Source organism: Hemiscyllium ocellatum, chromosome 9, assembly GCF_020745735.1.
Source record: "Hemiscyllium ocellatum isolate sHemOce1 chromosome 9, sHemOce1.pat.X.cur, whole genome shotgun sequence".
NCBI lineage: Eukaryota > Metazoa > Chordata > Chondrichthyes > Orectolobiformes > Hemiscylliidae > Hemiscyllium > Hemiscyllium ocellatum.
Genome location: NC_083409.1, coordinates 83400341 through 83417950, shown reverse-complemented (window position 1 = coordinate 83417950; position 17610 = coordinate 83400341). Strand labels below are relative to the sequence as shown.

The 17610-nt window shown below is 42.9% G+C and overlaps 1 protein-coding gene across 1 annotated transcript in view; it reads left to right on the top strand.

Annotated features, from left to right (window-relative positions):
• LOC132818789 (BTB/POZ domain-containing protein 19-like) overlaps positions 1-14393 on the top strand; it is a 151556-nt gene extending 137163 nt beyond the window's left edge. The window contains exon 8 of the mRNA XM_060829872.1: positions 14021-14393. Coding sequence (XP_060685855.1) covers positions 14021-14155 — 135 coding nt within the window. The 3' untranslated portion in view covers positions 14156-14393. The remainder of the gene's footprint in view (positions 1-14020) is intronic.
• The last annotated feature ends 3217 nt before the right edge of the window (positions 14394-17610 follow it).

Here is a 17610-nt window from a genome sequence, read left to right as displayed (position 1 = left end):
GCACATGGTATTGGGGGCAAAATACTGACTTGGTTTGAAAATTGGCTGACTGACAGGAATGGCAGGCGGTGACCAGTGGGGTACCACAAGGTTCGGTGTTGGGACCACAATTGTTTACAATATGCATTAATGATATAGATGAAGGCACTAAAAGTGATATCAGCAAATTTGTTGATAACACAAGGCTGGGTGGCAGGGTGAAATGTGAGGAGGATGTTATGAGAATACAAGGTGACTTAGACAGACTAGGTGAGTGGATGGATGCGTGGCCGATGCAGTTTAATGTGGATAAATGTGTGGTTATTCATTTTGGTGGCAAGGACAGGAAGGCAGATTACTGTCTAAATAGACTCAAGTTAGATAAAGGGGAAATACAACGAGATCTAGGTGTTCTTGTATATCAGTCATTGAAAGCAAGCATGCAGGTACAGCAGGCAGTGAAGAAATCTAATGGCGTTCTGGTCTTCTTAACAAGAGGAATTGAGTATAGGAGCAAAGAGGTCCTTCTGCAGCTGTACAGGGCCCTGGTGAGACCGCACCTGGAGTATTGTGTGCAGTTTTGGTCTCCAAATTTGAGGAAAGACATTCTGGCTATTGAGGGAGTACAGCGTAGGTTCACAAGGTCAATTCCCGGAATGGCGGGACTATCATATGTTGAAAGATTGGCGTGACTGGACTTGTATACACTTGAATTTCGAAGGATGAGAGGGTATCTGATCGAGACATATAAGATTATTAAAGGATTGGACACTCTGGAAGCAGTAAACATGTTTCCGCTAATGGGTGAGTACAGAACCTGAGGACATAGTTTAAAAATAAGGGATAGGCCGTTTAGAACAGAGTTGAGGAGAAATTTATTCGCCCAGAGAGTGGTGGATATATGGAATGCTCTGCCCCAGAAGGCAATGGAGGCTAGGTCTCTGGATATTTTCAAGAAAGAGATGGATAGAGCTCTTAAAGATGGTGGAATCAAGGGTCATGGGGTAAGGCAGGAATAGGATACTGATTGTGGATGATCAGCTGTGATCATAATGAATGGTGGTGCTGGCTCGAAGGACTGAATGGCCTACTCCTGCACTATTCTCTATTGTCTAATAATTGTAAAATTAGAGTTTTCTTTACAGAAAAGACATCCCTTATTAGTGTTACAACACACTTGAAACCCTTATACTACATTCTCTGCAGAATTTCAAGGTGGAATTTTTTGTTTCATTGAGCAGTATGGACAATGGCAAGAAATGTGGGAAAAATACAGTAATGGAAAAATCAGATTCTGAATATTCAAATTCCAAATAATGTCTGAGTTTCTTCCCTAAGGGTTTAAATGCTGAATTCTGGCCGTAGCTAATGAGCTGGGATGACCTTCTCCCAAGCATTGTTGCATGAGGAAGCTCACCTATTTTCTGTGCTGCTCTCAATTCTCCTCTCTTCTCTGAAAAAATGGATGGTGCAGATTCCCGAATGAAAGGGCGCTTACTTCATAGAACATAGAATAATACAGCTCAGTATAGGGCCTTCAGCCCTCGTAAAACCATGAAACACTTATTTCACATAAAACTGTGAGAATCTGGAACTCACTCCCTCAAAAGACTGTTGGGCTAGTTGAAATATTTCTCAACCATTTCATGACATGCTGTTTAGGCGGATGGTATTTATCCTTCTTTGTTATACAGCAAATGATCTGAACACTTTCTGTACATCCATATTATTTTCTCACTTACAAGGATTAGCAGAAAAACATGGAAGATTGTAATCAGCAACATAGAAAGTTTGCCAAAAAACATACAGGAAAAGCTGAACTGTGACATGGAAGTAATTGATCAGTAAGTCTTTTGTTTAACCAAAAAGGACTGAACTTGATTAAAGCAGCAAAAGCACCTCCTAATTTCTCTCTTCTCCCCCTACCCCCTCCTACTCCAGCAAACACACACATATACATACATAGAAGTAAATTGTAGATTTAATTATTCTGCAATTGGCAGCATGTAATTTTGATAATTCTGGAGACCTGGATTGCTGTCAAAATGATGTCACACTAATTACAGTCTCGGATTAACATAGAACTGTGTTTACTGTGACTTGTTTTCAGATGCTGTTGAGAACACTTATATAAAGGGTGATTTTACCCTGGGATGAAAGTGCAGTTCTATGCTGGGACAATAACTATGCCATAGTGATGGTTCTGTTACAGATTTTGACTTTGCATTAGATAGACTTCCACATTCAGTATCAGCGGTCTTTCACATAAATGGACATCAAATCCCTTACAACTAGGAACTTACCTAGGCTGCTAATATCTAAATATACTATGTGATAATCAAAGGGTGGGAACAATGAATCCTCATGTTGTATGAGCCAATTCTCATAATCAACAACTTTCTGTAGTTTTATTCATTTTATCGTCTAGTCCGTGGGTTAATACATGCAAATGAATATAAGCTCATCATAAAATTCTGCCCCGATAGCTAATGGTCTTAGATTGATTGGTTTTGCATATGGTATGTGAAAGAAAATAACATCAACTGTGAACATTAATCAATCTAGTAATTATCCTTTTAACATAAAATGACAGAGGAGAGTGTTTTTAGTCACTTGCTAAACAAAGATGTTACCATCTCCATAGACTGATTACTTTAGAGAAAAGATTACAATTTCCAGTGAACAATTTAAAGGGACTACACAAGATTCCAAGTTTTAAGACTTCTACTGTACCAAACATACTAAAATCAACATCAGCTAAGGCTGAGGATGCTGAAAAATAGAAATTGCTGGTGAATGACAATAGGTCTGGCAGCATCTGTGGGACGCAACTGGAGTTAATATTTTCTCAAAACGTTAAGTCTGCTTTCTTCCCACAAATATTAGCAGATCTGCTGGGTTTTACCAGCAATTTTTGTTTTTCTTACAGAAAAAACATCTCTTATTAGTGTTGCAACATACTTCAAAGCCCTATACACTGTACTGCATTTATACTTTACGTTCTCTGCAGAATTCCATGGAGGAATTTTCTGTTTCATTGAGCAGTATGGGCAATGGCAAGAAATGTGGGAAAATGCAGTAATGGAAAAATCAGATTCTGAATATTCAAATTCTGAATGATGTCTCGTTTTCTTCCCTAAGGGGTTAAATGCTAAATTCTGGCTGTAGCAAATGAGCAGAGATGACCTTCTCCCAAGTATTGTTGTATGAGGAAGCTCACCTCTTTTCTGTACAGCTTTCAATTCTCCTCTCTTCTCCTTTCCTCCTGACAAAATGGATAGTGCCAATTCCTGAAATGAAAGAGCACTTACCTCATAAAGCATAGAACAGTGCAGCACAGTACATGTACTTCAGTCCTTGATGTTGTGCTGGCCTTTATCCTATGTTAAGATCAGACTAACCTACATACCCTTCATTGTACTAACTTCCATGTGCCTATCCAAGCGTCACTTAAAAGTCTCTAATGGATCTGACTCTACTACCACTGCTAGAAGTGCATTCCACGCAACCACCAAGATCCGACTTCTGATATCCCCCCCAAACCTTCCTCTAATTACCTTAAAATTATGCCCCTCATAATAGACATTTCTGCCATGGGAAAAAGTTTCTGGCTATCCACTCTATTTATGCCTCTCAACTTCTTGTATACCTTTATCAAGTCACCTCTCATCCTTCTTCATTCCAATGAGCTTCCTACCCGCTCAACCTTTGTTCATCAGACATGCCCTCTGGTCCAGGCAGCATTCTGGTAAATGTCCTCTGCACCCTCACTAAAGCTTCCACATCTTTCCTATAATGAGGCGACCAGAACTGAACACACTATTCCAAGTGTGGTCTAACCAGGACTTTACAGAGTTCCCCTGCTAATGAAAGCCAACTCACCATATACCTTCTTAACAACCCTATCAACCTGGCGGCAACTTTGAGGGATATATGGACACAGACTCCAAGATCTCTCTGTTCCGTCACACTGCCAAGAATCCTGCCTTTAACTCTGTATTCTGCATTCAAATTTGACCTTCCAAAGTGAACGTTATCACACTTTTCTGATTGAACTCCATCTGCCACTTATCAGTCCAGTTCTGTATCCTGTCAATGTCCTGTTGCAACCTACAACAACCCTCCACACTACCTATAACTCCACAAAGCTTCATGTCATCAACAAACTTACTAACCCACCCTTCCACTTCCTCATTCAATGTGGAATATCACTGGGTACTGAGCTCCAGGCAGAATACTTTCCATCTACTGCCACCTTCTGTCTTCTATGGGCCAGCCAATTCTGTATCCAGACAGACAGGTTTTGCTGTATCCGATGTCTCCTTAATTTCTGAATGAGCCTACCATGGGAAACCTTTTCAAATGCGTTGCTAAACTCCATGTACACCACATCTACTGCTCTATCTTCTTCAATGTGTTTTGTCACATCCTCAGTAATTCAGTAATTTGTGAGGCATGTTCTGCCCCTCTCAAAGCCATGCTGACGAACTCTAATCAAGTTATGATTTTCCAAGTAATCATAAATCATGTCTCTCAGAATTCTCTCCAATACTTTGCTGACCACTGATGTAAGACTGACTGGTCTGTAATTCCCAGGATTATCCCTATCCCCTTTTTCAACAAAGGAATAGCATTTGCCACCCTCCACCCATTTGGCACTACTCAGTGGACAGTGAGGATGCAAAGATCATCGCCAAAGGCACAGTAATCTCTTCCCTCACTTCCTGTAGTAACCTTGAGTATAGCCTATCTGGCCCAGGGGACTTACCTCTCCTTATGTTTTTCAAAATTTTTAGCACATCCTCCTTTCTAACATCAACCTGTTCTCGCAAACCAGCCTGTTTCACACTGTCTTCAGAAATGTCAAGGTCCCTGTCAGTAGTGAACACTGAGGCAAAGTATTCATTAAGGACCCCTCCACTACCCCCTCTGACTTCAGGCGTAAATTCCCTCCATTATCTCTGATTGGCCCTACCCTCATTCTGGCCATCCTCTTCTTCCTCACGTAAGTGTATAATGCCTTAGGGTTTTCCTTAATCCTAACCGCAAAGCTTTTTCATGCCACTTCTAGCTCTCCTAAGTCCATTCTTCAGTTCCTTCCTAGCTACCTTGTAACCCTCTTGAGCCCTGGAAAAGCATAGCAGGTCAGGCAGCATCTGAGGAGCAGGAAAATCGATGTTTTGGGCAAAAGTCCCTCATTCCTGATGAGGGGCTTTTGCCCGAAACGTCGATTTTCCTGCTCCTCGGATGCTGCCTGACCTGCTGCATTTTTCCAGCACCACTCTAATCTAGACTCTGATCTCCAGCATCTGCAGTCCTCACTTATGCCTACCCTCTAAAGTCCTGTCTGATCCTTGCTTCCTCAACTTTAAGGAGAAAGTGAGGTCTGCAGATGCTGGAGATCAGAGCTGAAAATGTGTTGCTGGAAAAGCGCAGCAGGTCAGGCAGCATCCAAGGACCAGGAGATTCGACGTTTCGGGCATAAGCCCTTCTTCAGGAATGAAGAAGGGCTTATGCCCGAAACGTCGAATCCCCTGCTCCTTGGATGCTGCCTGACCTGCTGCGCTTTTCCAGCAACACATTTGCAGCTTCCTCAACTTTAAGTAAGCTTCCTTCTTCCACTTGACTAGATGTTTCATATCCCTTGTCATCCAAGATTTTTCACCCTACTATCCCTTCCTTGCCCCAGTGGGACAAACCTGTCCAGCACTATCAGCAAGTGCTCTACCTTTCTGTTGTGCATTTCCTGGAAAACATCTGTTCCCAGTTCAGGCGTCCCAGTTCCTGCCTAATAGCATTGAAATCTCCCCTCCGCCAATTAAATACTTTCCCATACCGTCTGTTCAAACCTCTCCCCATGAGTGTAGTAAGGGTCATGGAGTTGTGATCTCTATCACCAAAACTACTCTCTCACTGAGAGATCTGATACCTGATGTGGTTCGTTGCCAAGCACCAAATCCGACATGGCCTCCCCTCTAGTTGGCCTGTCTACATATTGCGTGAGGAACCCTTCCTGGACACGCCTGACAAAGACTGCTCCATCCAAACTATTTGAACTAATATTCCCCAATCAATATTAGGGAAGTTAAAACCACCAATGACAATAACCCTGTTACTTCTGCACCTTTCCAAAATCTGCCTCCCAATCTGCTTCTCCGTGTCTCTGTTGCTTTTGGGAGGCCTGTGGAAAACTCCCAATAAAGTGACTGCTCCTTTCCTGCTTCTGACTTGCACCAAAATTGACTCTGTAGATGAACCCTCTTCAATGATCTGCCTTTCTGCAGCTGTGATAATATCCCTAAGTAGCATTGCCATTCCTCCCACCTCTTTCACCTTCCTCCTCCTCCTCCTCTCTCCCCTCGCCCCCCTCTTCCCCCCCCCACACCCACATCTAAACTCTGGAATATCCAACAACCATTTACAGCCCCTGTGATATCTAAGTCTCTGTATTGGCCACAACATCATAGTTCTGAGTACTGATCCATACTCTGAGTTTATCAACCTTATCCCGGATATTTCTTGCATTAAAATAAACATACTTCAATCCATCACATTGACTGTACGTTTGCCCTATCAAGTGCCTATCCCTCCTCACAGACTCTCTGTACACTGTATCTGGCTGTTCACTACCTACTCCAACATCTGCTCCATAGCTCATGTTCCCACTCCCCTGCCAATCTAGTTTAAACCCTCTTGAAGAGCTCCAGCAAACCGCCCGCTCAGGATATTGGTTCCACTCCAGTTCGGGTACTACCCGTCTTTCTTGTACAGATCCCACCTTCCCTGATGGTATCCCAATGATCCGTATATCCGAATCTCTTCCTCCTACACCAGCCCTACAGCCATGTGTTCATCTGCACTCACTCTCTGTTCCTAGCCTCACTAGCACGTAGCACTGGTAGCAATCCTGAGATTATTACTCTGGTCATCCTGCCTTCTAGCTTCCAACCTAACTCCCTATATTCTCTTTTCAGGCCTTCCTCACTTTCCCTACCTATGTCATTGGTACCAATATGTACTATGACTTCTGGCTGCTCTCCCGCCCCCTTAAGATTCCTATTGACGCAATCTGAGACATCCCTGACCCTGACACCCAGGAGGCAACACACCATCCCGGGAGTCTGTGTGCGACCACAGAATCTCCTGTCTGTTCCTCTCTATGGCAAGCTTGCTTCTCTTGGCCTTCAGACAACTCCAGCTTCACCATCATTGCCCTGTGTACTTCATGGACATCATCCTTCATCATTCTTCAGTCCCTATTGGGCATCTTCAAATCACCAGCCTCACCACATTACCTTGACTGCTCCTGGATTGACTGACACACCTCTTCTTGAGGACTTCAGTTTGGAGCTCAGGTACACCTATGATTCAAATTCTTCTGCCAGTTCACTTTGCATACAGGAACATACATGCATTTACACATGATATATCTTCTGTCTCTTAGTTTCCTCTCTTAAAGATCACTCACTTTGCGTTTGACTGAGGATTGTCAATGCTTGTGGCTTTCATTGCTTTTCACTACACAGCCTCTTCAGTTCCAACTCGCCAGCTGCCAGCCACTGTGGCCTGCATTACATATCAGTACGCTGGGAGGTGCAGGCAGCTTGTTACAGGGGGAGCATTGACTAGTAGGGGGGGGTAGACATATTGCTGTATGGTGAAATGAGGACTGCAGATGCTGGAGATTAGAGTCAAGATTAGAGTGGTGCTGGAAAAGCACAGCAGGTCAAGCAGCATCCGAGGAGCAGGAAAATCGACATTTCGGTCAAAAGCCCTTTGTCAGGAATGAGCCATGCTATGTCAATACTGCACCCTAAAGGATGTGCCAACTCCTGGAGTGGCAAACTCACTCAATGTATCTCAAGCAAATGATCGTGTCTTAAAGTAAAAAGGGAACAATCCTTATTTGGGTCAAGGATGCTATGGTCATGTGGGAGGGAGCCACTATACCCAGTCAAGGGACTTGACGATTCCACTCCAGGGATTGGTCACTGTCAGTCAGGCACTTGGTCCTACCAAAGTCCAGGGTCAAGTGCAGCCAGCCCCGGGATCACAGGTAGGTCAGTCAGGGTGCTGTGCAGGCATTAGTCCTGGAGCTGAGCCATTCTCAGATGAGTTACTTCTTCAAGTCAGTCTGCTGAGGCGATCATAACCAGTCCTGGGAGTTTGGACCTTGCTGATGTGATGGGCAGGGAATTATCAGGATGAAGTCTGTTGAGTCCCAAGAAAAGCAGAAGTGAGGTTCATTGACTGAGTCCCTGAGGGAATGATTCTAGTAGAATGCTGTTCGTGATAAAAAGGTTAAGTTTTCAAGGAGTGTGTCAGGGGAGCAGGGAGTAGAAAGCTGAGGGAGGATTTTGTTCACAAATGACAGACTATTTGGCTTCAGCAGGGTACAAGTGTATGGGCAACAAGGGCATGCCAATTTGCAAATCCATCAGCTTGGTGTAATTTGGGGACCCTAACAACAAAGAAAAAGGTTGAATGGAAACATTGGGAAGCACTATAAAAGGGAACATGAAGGATGGGGTAATCCTCCTGCAGCTCAAGTGGAGCCTGTCAGTCCAGGATTTTTAAAAATCAGACTGATGGGAGTCTGATGGTCTGCACAAAGTAAGCGCAGTTGCCTCTTTCTTTAGGTTCATGTGTGAAATATGGCATTTGGGATTCAGTGAGTCTTTTTCAGAATCCCCTGTCTCTATGGTAACCAACAGCTGGCCTATTGCCAGGTAAACCCTAATACAACTTTACACCATTCCATGTTTCTAAGGCATCCTGTTTACCTTAAATTGAAAGAGACAGGTTAAAATGTAACCATCTTATGAAATATCACTTTGATAGTACACTTTTCTAACTGGATATGTCTCTCGAGATGGTCATTTAAGCAAGTTTCCACTTTTTCTCAATCAGATTTTTGTTACCTTTCTTTGCTGACCAAATTGCCACACCCCATTAAGAATTAGAATGCTTCCAGTGTGGAAACAGGCCATTCAGCCCAACAAGTCCACACCGACCTTCTGAAGAGCAACCCACCCAGACCCATTCACCCACCTATGTTTACTCCTGACTAATACAGCTAATATTATGGGTAATTTAGCAAGGCCGATTCACCAAACCTGCACATCTTTGGATTGTGGGAGGAAACCGGAGCACCCAGAGGCAACCCACGCAGACACGGGGAGAATGTGCAAACTCCACACAGACAGTTGCCTGAGGCTCGAATTGAACCGGGGGTCCCTGGCGCTGTGAGGCAGCAGTGCTAACCACTGAGCCCTGTGCTGCCATTAATTTCCCATGAAGGAAGTCATTTCGGCATTTCGTACGTGAATATTTACTGAATTTCCCTTACTAAACTTATTTTGTCTCAAGCTGACATGCTACCATTATTCCAAACAATTGGTTCATGTGAATTTAAGTTTGTATCTCCAGGGACTGCAAGCAGTGGATTTGATCTTTTGTGAACATAACTTAAGCAAAGCTGAACCGAACTAAGCAAGTCCTAAAACTGAAGGGAATAAACTTAAATTCACAGCAACATTGAATTACCAAATAAACTGAACCAAGAAAGTGCTTAGCTTATTCTGGTAGTCCTTGTACAGGAAATTCTCATTCCATTTTTGTTCCTTTTCTGTTCTAACACCAAGTTTGTTTGCTTTTCACTGAATTTCGAATCTGTGGCATTCCTTTTCGAGTGCATCATCCAAATTTGCATATGGTGCTTTTGGTAGTCTTCTGTTTTCTGTTCCTTATGCTTATAGCTCTTAAGTGAGAAATAATTGCATTCAGCTCAATTTTTAAAGTTTCCTATTTATTGTAAATATTTTAAATTTAACCAAAATTTTAATTATACAGAATATGGGAGTCAAATGAGATATCTGCCAATACATAGGCACATGGATCCTGATGCATGATGAATCTGCTCCCACTGAATGAAATATAGGCAGCAAGCTCACGTTGTACTATCTGCTCACTACAATGAATTCTGCATTCACCCAGTCCTCCCCGTGCTGATCGCATTCACAAGTGGTACAATATTGTTAGTAACCTACGTTGACTGCACCTCTTATTGGGGAAGTTGCATTGTTGCTGGAGCAGCTGCTGGGAGTTTTTAAATGACCATGGAAAAAAATAGGAATGGTTGACAATGGAAGCGAATGAGCACATTGTTTCCAGAAGCTGCATTGGAAGTCATGGAGGGGGAAGTGGAAAATTGCAGCGATGTCCCATATCCTCAAGGGGGTTTGGAATAATCTCCAGACACAGTGGAAACAGATCACCATGGAACAGGAATATAGCCCCAAGAACGTGGATGCAATGCCTTAAGAATTTAGATAATTTCGCACGACTTGTCAAGATCAGCAAATACATTTTCAAATGTTATATCCTGTCTACTGCACCATTAGCCACAGCCACTCCTCAATTCACCATACACCCATCAATCAGCTACCACAAATTTCTATCAGCCAGAACTTATACGTAGTATTCATAGGTTTTTTTTAAATCATCATACAGTGTTACAAGCCTCTCTCTTACTTCTCAGAGCTTGCATAATTGCATGACAGCCACATTACTCAAACAGATTGCAATACACTCAGTGACACACTTCCGTCTTTCATGCAGGAGACATTCTTGCACAATGAGAGGCAGTCAGAATTAAGCAGATTGAGAAGCTACAGATAGTTGAAGCATGCAGTGCTTCTTATCTCCTCTCCCCCCAATGTGAGCCTATGTTTTTCCCTTGTTCCTTTTGAAACTCAATAATTACATCTTGCTAAAGCAGTGGAGGAAGAAGACAATGTAAATGAACAAATGTGGACACAGATTTCATAGTCACAGCAAGCAGCTCAGATACTGGCACTGTACATTATTTAGAGGTTGTTATAAGGATAGACTATGCATGCAGTAAGACAGTGCAAAGCTATATTGGGGAAAAGAAAAACAAATAACCGCAGCTGCTGGAAATCAGAAACAAAAATGGAAATTGCTGGAAAAACTCAGCAAGTCTGGCAGCATCTGTGGAGAGAACACTGTGTTAACAGTTTGAGTCTGGTAACCTGTCAGAACTATTCTGAAGAAACAGAGCTGGACCTGAAATGTTAATTTTATATTCTTTCCACAGAAGCTGCAGACACGCTGAGTCTTTCCAACAATTTCTGTGTGAGTTGTATTGCAGCTAGATCAGGAAGAAAGGACAATGCACCAATTCTGTCCTATGCAAAGGATTCTGGCGATGACTTTATTTGGCCAAATTAAAGAAGCAGGATTGGGTGGACAGACCAAAGTACTTGGTGCTGAAAATGTGTTGCTGAAAAAGCGCAGCAGGTCAGGCAGCATCCAGGGAACAGGAGATTTGACGTTTCGGGCATAAGCCCTTCTTCAGTTTCCTGAAGAAGGGCTTATGCCCGAAACGTCGAATCTCCTGTTACCTGGATGCTGCCTGACCTGCTGCGCTTTTTCAGCAACACATTTTCAGCTCTGATCTCCAGCATTTGCAGACCTCACTTTCTCCTCGAAGATTTTAACCTACTGCGAATCCTCTTGCAAGGATGCCTTCCTTGAAGAAGCTCTCTTCCTCTCTCTACAAGGATTTTAGTGAGTCCCTCTCTCACTGCACACCCCAGGTCATCTCCTCTGCACAGAAAATTCCTGAAGAAGGGCGTATGCCCGAAACATCGAATCTCCTGTTCCCTGGGTGCTGCCTGACCTGCTGCTTTTTTTCAGCAACACGTTTTCAGCTCTGATCTCCAGCATCTGCAGACCTCACTTTCTCCTCAAAGTACTTGGTGTACAGGAAAGCCTGTGAATAAACTGGCATTTAGTGTCAAGCAGTGTGAAGGTATTGGCACCATCTTGGCACTTGGATTCAGCCAAGTTTGAACCACAGAACTTCCAACATAAATCATCTAAATTCCATTGATACATTTGTGGAGCCAAGCATGATTCAGTTTCTGATGATTGATGTCTCAGGTTCCAACGCAGCACAAGCAGCAGCTACATCAGCATGTGAGTGCTGCAGTGAAATCTTAGACTGTTATTGCATTGGTTCTAGATATCAAAGTACAAAGAAGCCTCCAGGGCATTAAAGCAATCTGTTTTGCAATTGATCTGCTTCATAAAGATTCTGTAAACCAGGGCACTTGCTGATAGCCATTCGTCAACATCTCTTCTTCCTCTTTCTAGCAGCCTCTATTATAGAGACAGAGCATAAAAACAGATCCTTTGGCCCAACACATCCATGCTGACCACGTTTCCTAAACTGAACCAGTTCCACTTGCCTGCATTTGGCCCATTTCCCTCAAAATCTTGCCTATCCATGTACTTGTCCAAATGTCTTTAACATGTTCCAGTTGTACTCGCCTCTACCACCTCCTCTGGCAGCTCATTCCATATATGCACCACCCTCTGTGTGAAAAAGCTGCTCCTCAGGTCCCTTTTAAATCTGTACCCTCTCACCTTAAACGCATGCCCTCTAGGTTTGGACTCACCCACCATTCTACATGTTCTGCACGGCATCTGCTCGTTGTCCCAATCATATTAAGTGCTGAGACAATATTATCTCAAAGCTACTGTTCCGTGCACGAACCTTTAAGTAATTAAAAAAAAGTACTTCAAAACATCAGCCAGACTACTCTCTGTAGATGATTAAAACTTTTAACAAGTTCAGAAATCATACAAGCTGTTTAAAATTGCAGCAAGATCCAGTTTAACTAGTCCAGTAACTGACCTACAAGTAGGTGGTAATGCTTATAAATAATAATGCTGGAATTCCTTCATGCTATTGAATGAGTGTTTAGCAATGGCAGGTTAAGAGAGGTCTAGTTTCATAATGATGATACTGATGTTATACTTCTGACTAATATCATGATCTGTCTGCTCTGCTTTGAACTGCTAGGTGATGTTAGGTGCACATCTACTAATCCCTTTGACAATATGACATTCTTCAGAACCTAAGATGTAGAAGCAGAAGTAGGCCATTCAGTCCCTGAAGCCAGTTATAAAAGATCATTATTAATTTGCTCCAGACTTCTGCCTCTTTCGTGCCAGCTCCTCATAGCCCTCAGCTGCTTGATGTTTCAAAATACCTCCTCTTTCGATACTTTCAGTGATCTAGTCTCAACTCTGAGTAGAGCATTCTGGATATTCACCATCACCTCAAAGAAAAAAACTCCTTTGCATCTCAGTTTTAAAGTGTATAGCTTCACACTTTCCTACATTAAACTCCATATGCCAATGTTTTGCGCACTCGCTGAACAGTCTGTGTCCCTTTGCAGATTCCTTATATCTTCATCACAACAATCCCTACCACCTGTTTTTGTGAGTAAGACATCAGTGCACTTCTCATTAGAGGCATGTCCGGAAGCAATGGGCAGCATTTTAGAATATTAAGAAACCTTATAGGACTGACAAAAATGGCCATTCCTGAGCCCAACTTCATTTCCACGGTTTCCAAATTAATCTTTCGCCTTATACTGATAATGTGATTAACCTTTCTAACAAGCGGTTATACAGGAAATGTTTATCTACCGTTTTTTAAAAGATTCCGATTGACCAGTTTTGTTTATATCTCTAATTCTTTCAGGTTTTCTTCATATTTTAGTAACATGTTTTGAATACCCCAATATGAAGGGTGAATTGGGGACTTTAAGAAGATTAAATTTAACAGCTAAAATCCGGGGTTAAGTATTTCAAACTGATTATTATCTGGCCTCAGTCAATATACTTTTGTTGTATTGGTGACGTGTTGATACCATGGGTTGGTATGTAATATTTTATACTGATGGTGAAAGGATGTGGGCTTTAAATTATTATGTTCCTCTCGCAGTGTTTTTCTTATCGAACTCAGATAAATGGAGAAAGATATAAAGTGAAGACAGCTTAACAGGCAAAATTAAATATCATGCACCAACAATTCTAGAGCACATCTTGCATTATAAGGATGTCACAAATCCTTCACAGGACGGCCGACCAAAATAGGAGAGAGAAATGCTTTGATGTTTTTGAAAGGTTAGAAGTTGAATCCTCTTTCCTTTTGGCCTTATAGATGGACAAAATAGCTGAAGTATGGAAGTTTCATGCATTAAAGAAACCAAGTGGGATCGCAGCACATCTTCCTCGGAGACGGAAAGGCACTCGGCTTCGAGAACATCACAAGTATCTCAACCTCTACCACAAATAGAGGTCAATGATACACAATAGTACTTGAAACTGTACTCTATTCTTAGATCAGAGGAATTCATCAGCTGCCATAACCTCTACTGAATCAAATCAAACTAGTATGTCATGGAATATGGTACAAGCCCTTACAGTGGAGCTGTATTCCATCTAGCTTCTATGATGTAGGATAATAAAACAAAGAACTACAGATGCTAGAGATCTGAAATGAACAAAAACAAAAATTGCTGGGGAAACTTATCTGTGGAGATAAAATAGAGTTAATATTTTGAGTCCTGTGACCTTTGGACTTGAAATGTTAAATCTGTTTTCCCTCCAAGATGCTACCAGACTTGCTGAGTTTCTCTGGCAATTTCTGTTTTTGCTTGTTTTGGCAGAGCAGTAAATTGATGGAATTATTCTGAAATCAGCTATGTTGTGTGTTACATAGGCCAGTTTCATATCCGAAGTCATACTGATTATACTTTGTAATTTGAGAGTGTGGTGCTGGAAAAGCACAGCAGGTCAGGCAGCATCTGAGAAGCAGGAGAATCGATGGTTCGAACAAAAACCTTTCATCAGGAATGAGGCTTGTAGGTCAGGGCCGAGAGATAAATGGGGAGGGGGTTGGGGTTTTGGGGGGGGTCGGTGGGGGGGAGGGGCAAAGGTAGCTGAGAAGGCGATAGGTGGATGAAGGTGAGGGAGAAGGTGATAGGTCAGAGTGGGCAGTGATGGACGGGTCCAGAGGGCGGTGCTGAGTTGGAGGCTTGGGACTGGAACAATGTAGGGGGAGGGGAAATGAGGAAGCTGTTGAAATCCACATTTATCCCGTGTGGTTGTAGGGTCCCAAGGCAGAATATGAGGCGTATCTCCTCCAGACATCGGGTGGTAATGGATTGGCAGTGAAGGCGGCCCAGAACCTACATGTCGTTGACGGAGTGGGAGGGGGAGTTGAAGTGTTCAGTTACAGAGCGATGGGGTTGGTGGGTACGGGTGTCCCAGAGATGTTCTCTGAAATGATCCGCAAGAAGGCACCCTGTCTCCCCGATGTAGAGGAGACCACACCGGGTGCAATGGATGCAGTAGATGACATTGGTAGAGGTACAGATAAATTTCTGATGGATGTGGAAGGATCCCTTGGGCCTTGTACGAAAGTGAGGGGAGTGGTGTGGGTGCAGGTTTTGCTCTTCCTGTGGTGGCAGGGAAAGGTGCCAGGAGTGGGGTGTGGGCTGATGGGGGGCATGGACCTGACAAGGGAGTCAGAGAGAGTATGGTCTTTTTGGAACGCTGATAGGGGTGGGGAGGGAAATATATCTCTGGTGGGGTCTGTTCGGAGATGGTGGAAGTGGAGGAGAGTAATGTGTTGTATGTGGAGATTGGTGGGGTGGAAGGTGAGGACCGGGGGGGGTTCTGTCCTTGTTCTGTCCAAGGAACCCCACCACCCCATGGCTGAACACTTCAACTCCCCCTCCCACTCTGTCAAGGACATGCAGGTCCTGGGCCTCCTCCATCGCCAAACTGTTACCACCCGACGCACGGAGGAGGAATGCCTCATATTTCGCCTTGGAATCCAGCAACAACACGAGATAAATGTGGATTTCAACAGCTTCTCATTTCCCCTCTCCCTACATTATCGCAGTCCCAAGCTTCCAACTCGGCACTGCCCTCTGGACCCGTCCATCACTGCCTCTTTTGATCTATCACCTTCTCCCTCACCTTCATCCACCTATCACTTTCCCAGCTATCTCTCCCCAACCCCACCCCCTCCCATTTGTGTCTCAGCCCCAGCCCGCAAGCCTCATTCCTGATGAAGGGCTCTGACCTGAAATGTTGATTCTCTTGCTTCTCGGAGGCTGCCTGACCTGCTGAGCTTTTCCAGCAACACAGTCTCGACTCTGATCTCCAGCATCTGGAGTCCTCACTTTCTCCCTGTATTCTTTTTAAGTAACAGTTACTATTGGGACTGAGTGATCTGGTTGGCATACCATTCATTCATCACCAGATCCTGGATTTGATTGACCATAAAAATCCTAAATAAAGTTTAAAAAAAACAAAAGAAAGTGGATGCTGGAAATCAGAATCAAAACAGAAATTGCTGGGAACAGTCAGTAGGTCTGGCAGCATCTGTGGAGAGAAATCAAAGTTGACATTTTGGGAACACTGACCCTTCTTTAGAAGCGTCTAAATAAGGAGCTAAGTTAGCTTGTTTGAGTCTGAACACATCCGTGGCTTGGAATTCTCCACAATCCAATACTAGTTTGCACTTAATTCAATAGGTTGACTCAGACTGGAGAAGAACTTCTCAGCCAGAAGTACTTTGTTCATGTGCACTCCACGGGTTGATGGTCAAGAAAATGCATTGTAATATAGCCAAGAAAGATTGATTATCAACGTGGAAGTCACTTCTGGCAGGCAGTAAGAACTGGAGACTCCCCCAGTCAGCCAAACTTTATGTAGAAAGTGCCCCTCAAACTAGTCTTTGCGCCCTATTCTAGGATAAACTAGCCATGGAACTGGACATCAACATATGCTGATGTGAAAGCCTCTAAGTCTAAGCTGAGTGCAGTGTGAAGGCACTGTTAACTGGAATGTGATGCTGCTATTGCCACATAAAACACATAAACTCTGTGCCTTAACAGGTGTTCAGCAAGCAGCTTTATGTGGCTTCAGAGAGTTTCCCACCAGAAACCTTTATCATGTTAGTCGAATTGTACAACAAAAGTAGAATTGAAATTGTCATTTGTAAGCCGTAGGCCAGCACTTTATCATTTGTCTCCCAGAATTATTTTGCTTTTTTTTATTATGTCGATGTTCCTAATCACTATTGATTATGATGACAAAAAGTGGACAATTCCTTTCTTTTTCAATTGAATGTCCATGGCTTGAATAATCGAGGTGAAGTCTTATTTGAGATTCTGAAAATTTAGAATATAATTCAAGATCTGTTTTCGTGCTGTACATCTCTATGACTCTATAACAATGAAGGAGTACAGAGGAATGGCAGAAATAACAAGGCCTAGGTCATAGGAATGCTGTCTTTTTTTCAAAGGCATGTGATTTTGTTAAAGTCATGGCAAAGGCAAACTATGCAGTACCATGAGGTTTTAATTCTGATCATATTATAAATTGTTGTAGTGTAATTTATAGGTCTGTAAACAGAGGGTGTAAAATCTGAGGCCAAATCAAAGTTTTGAAACTGAGATTTCCATGGAAGCTGTTAACAGTATTTTGTCCATTTCTCTCATACAATGTTTGTATTCATCGCTGTTACTTCATGATGTTTTATTTTGGGCCTCACTCTATTTTTATTTGGATCAAAGACAAGCAAACAGACTCTGGAGATATATTGACCAGAGAATGACCAGCACTTTGTAAGTGTGGGAATGTAAGCAATCTTTTTCTTATTTATGTTTGTTGCTTTGTGTAGCATTTCGGCAGTACATCAGTTGTAGATCCAGGAACCAAGCAACAGAAAGCAGG